General features: G+C 40.1%; 1 protein-coding gene across 1 annotated transcript; it reads left to right on the top strand.

Annotated features, from left to right (window-relative positions):
• The first annotated feature begins 1,741 nt into the window (after positions 1 to 1,741).
• LOC129096406 (uncharacterized) lies at positions 1,742 to 2,961 on the top strand. Its single transcript, XM_054605180.1, has 2 exons — positions 1,742 to 2,028; positions 2,139 to 2,961. Exons 1-2 carry the CDS (start codon positions 1,746 to 1,748, stop codon positions 2,861 to 2,863), a joined length of 1,008 nt encoding a protein of 335 aa, XP_054461155.1. The 5' UTR covers positions 1,742 to 1,745; the 3' UTR covers positions 2,864 to 2,961.
• Positions 2,962 to 3,741: the final 780 nt, after the last annotated feature.

Here is a 3,741-nt window from a genome sequence, read left to right as displayed (position 1 = left end):
TTTCCATTTTTTGTATTAGCCTATGTGATATTAGCTTTGTCCCTAAGTGACGGGGATATGTGCCATGCAGGGACAATAGCTTTACGTTACAGATTAATTTATAGTACTGTACCAAATTACTTCTTAATAGGTCTAAGTGAAATGATAAATAGTACACAAGTATGGTTGCACAGAACAGTGCCAGCCACACAGGAGCAGCGGTGGTGACTTAGCATCACTGGGGATGAATCACAAAGCTTGATCTAAGAGAAAAAGGTAAATCATTAGAAATTATAACCTCAGCATCATGGGTGTAAAAAAACAATTGGTTCTTATGAAGGTAAGCACTTGAACTGTGCTAGAAAAAGCCTACCATCCTGAATGCTTACTGTTATATTCTCTCCCTCTTAAAATAAAGATGTGTTTGTTTTTAAAGCGGACTCCAAGAATCACACAATTATTCCACTGTACCTGTACTTCTGCTTTGCAAACGACAATAAATATCTTGAATATTGAAAAGTTGTAGTCTTGTACTCATTACCTTGACTAAATTAAATTGTGTTCGGAAAAAAGGGAGGCATGAAAAACATTCAAGTTGGTGGCCCTTGAGGACTACACTTAGCTACTGCTCAACCGAACAAACTCCACTGAACAGGGATGAACACAGCATCCTGCCTACACTCAAACTGTGTGGTGCCTCGCTCTTCCTCATCGACCTGTAGCACAAGGCTCTCACGCTGACCTGCCCTGTCAGCTTGTCTTTATTGGACACTGAATGAAATAACATACAAATTCATTGAGCTTCAATTGTACTGGATACGCATCATCACTATCTATAACAAGTGACTACATGGAAAGTAAGGTTAGGTAGCTACATAACGTTACTTTTGTATACGCAAAACTGTGGCTATAAATTAAACAAATATTACTCAACACAACAGGCAAAAACATCAAGGCTGATATAAAACACTGGTTAAGAAATCTTGTTAGAATTTGCTGTTACTGCATCGTAATACACGTTAGAAAGTGACAGTTAACTGACAGACTAGCCTTTGACAGTAGCTACTAGCTAGCGTCTGTTAGAAGTAGTTTTCTTACCTTCGTAGCTGTGAATGTAGGTCGCAGCATACAACCTAAACCCCTTCTCCAATTTGCTCGTCGGAGTTTTTGTTTCCCGACATAAACGATGCACATCTGTGATATTTATTGCCGGCAGCTCCTGTAAACACCGGGTGTAGAACGTTGCCATCTTGGAACCGGAAGCTGATGAGCTGTATTACGGCGAATCAGGAAGTGCTTGTGCAAGTAGCCTATTGTTTCTATTTGTAATTGTAAAATTCAGTCATGTCACGTAGATCATGTGTTATGTTGAGAGCTAAGAGCTGTTGAGACAGCTAAGTTGCCACCAGAATCAGACTATAGCTAGTCTAACGTGAAACGGACATGGTGAGCAAAGCCTTATTCTATCGTTCGTCAACAGGAGATAATATTGTCAAGAAATATAGGATATACAGTATATATATATATAATCTACCACTACTTGCTTGTGAGTAATTACAATGTATGTATAATGTAATTATATAGCATTTATGGTCGCGACGGAAAGCTGCGTTTCGGCTGAGCGACTGGCCTTAATTTCTCTCTGTGATGTATTTAAAAAAGAGACTAGATTAAAACAAAAAAAGGATGGAACTCCCCTTCATCGTTCAAAGAGGTCTTTTAAATAGTGACTCTTCCATATGTGCATGCTCTGCTTATGCATGCATATGATGCTCTGTTCTCTTGTTCCGATCTTTTTGCTGTCTGCGGTTTTTCAGTTCATACAGGTGAATGTGGAAATGTCCATGAAATGTCAGGAAATGTCCATCTACAACTTTCAAACTGACAAAACATTTTCTTTAAGGTACCTGTCTGTCATGGGGTTTGTCATCAACATTGACACCCTAATGCTGATGTGTCCTGAGCTGCTGCAGAGTCAGCAATATATCTGCACCTACCGGTTCAGCCAGGATCATTTGGAGCTCCTTTTCAACTCCATCAGGGCATCAGGTAAGGATCTCAGAAGTTTCTAAATTAATTAAATTGTCTTTCCAAAAAAGTCTTTGACGTCTGAAAAGAGTAAATATCGGTATTAAGTGTTGTGTGTTTTTGGTTTTTAGGGGGCTGGAACAACAATCCCTCCGCAGGCCAGTTCCAGGGCATCTTCCGCCGGCTCATGGTCCGATGTGGTGTCACACCGAGCACTTCAGGGAATGTGGCACCACAGGATGAGACCGTGTCCCTGTCGGCTGTAGAGATGTCCTCTCCCTCTGAAACGGAAGAGCTTGAGGTGCCCTTCGTGAATGTCTCTGCGTTGATTGGGGACCACAGCTACTTGCCAACCCGCTTTGGTGGCCTAGTGGAAAACGCACTGGTCTACATTGCAGGGTTTGTGGTGCGGCAGGTTTTGAGAAAGCTGTCCTGTGGTGAGTGCCGTGCTAGCCTGGTGACAGATGCTGCACGCGCATCTTTCGACGAGAGCTACCACCTGCTGACTCTGAAGAACAAAGGAGGGCTGATGATTCCTTCAGAGGGGACAGTGAAGGTGGTCAGGTCAGCAGAGCGGTTCATTCGCCAGCGTGCATCAGGGCAAGCTGTCAGTGTGTCTGTGGTCAAGCAGTTTGTCCGGGCTGACATCTGGACAGATGATGTGTTTCTCCTCAAGGAGCACATTCAGGACACACAATTTGGCATTGAAAACCACCACTTTGCACTGTTGTCCTTGGTTGTGTCTGTATTTCACAAGATCAGGCTGCACCACATTGCAAAACTGAGCACGCTGCAATTACAGACTGGCAACAGTCGAAAAAAGCTCAGCAAGACAATACTTTTTAAAGGGTTCTAGCCTAGATTCAATTATTATATTATATCATATATTGTGTGAAATTATATATTGTGTCAATTGCACTGCATAGATGTGAAAATGTTATGAGAATGATTGTATATTATGTCAAATTGTACAAATGTACAAATATATATATATATATTATAATATGAATATATACCTATACTTAAAATATATTATATTGTTTCACATATTATATATATCATATATATGTTATTCCATTGCACATTATACTGAGTCATTATATTATATTGTATTATATATATGCTATGTTATTTATATTACAGTTCAACTATTGAGATGTGTATGTATATATTGAGATGTGTATATTTTTACTGCTATAGAAATATATAGCTTTTTTTTGGTAATGTTGATTTGTGAAATAAATGTGTATTGCCAATTGCACTGTTCAAGGTTTCTTAATGCACATACTTGAAAAGGAACTATTAAACTATGAAAAACACACTGACTGCCAGTTTCTCACTATTTGATGTATGCTCTTTCTCTTAATGATGGTCAATACGTAGTAACTAAAGAAGCACTATTTCGATAGTTTATAGATCTTCTCAGTATTTTCAAAGTGCACGGGCTGTGCAAGAAAAGTGAGCGTTTATCATAGACCCATGCACATGTATGACTGGCGATTTAACTAGCGAGATTCAAAGTAACGTAGAGGCAAATCTTTTTCACACACTTCACGTAGAGCATAAACCCTTGAATACTCCATGAAATTGGTTGCGAAATGTAAAAGGTTATCGTGATTTTTATCCAGATAAACCGCAGCTCCTGGCAACTTGCGCTTGTTTGACACGTCTGACAGACCTCTGGCTTCAGAGAGCTCCCGTAACAATATGGCGGCGGCGCCGCGTTTCGCCGAG

This window comes from Anoplopoma fimbria, chromosome 9 (genome assembly GCF_027596085.1).
Source record: "Anoplopoma fimbria isolate UVic2021 breed Golden Eagle Sablefish chromosome 9, Afim_UVic_2022, whole genome shotgun sequence".
NCBI classification, from domain to species: Eukaryota; Metazoa; Chordata; class Actinopteri; order Perciformes; family Anoplopomatidae; genus Anoplopoma; species Anoplopoma fimbria.
This window is presented reverse-complemented; position numbering and strand designations above follow the sequence as displayed.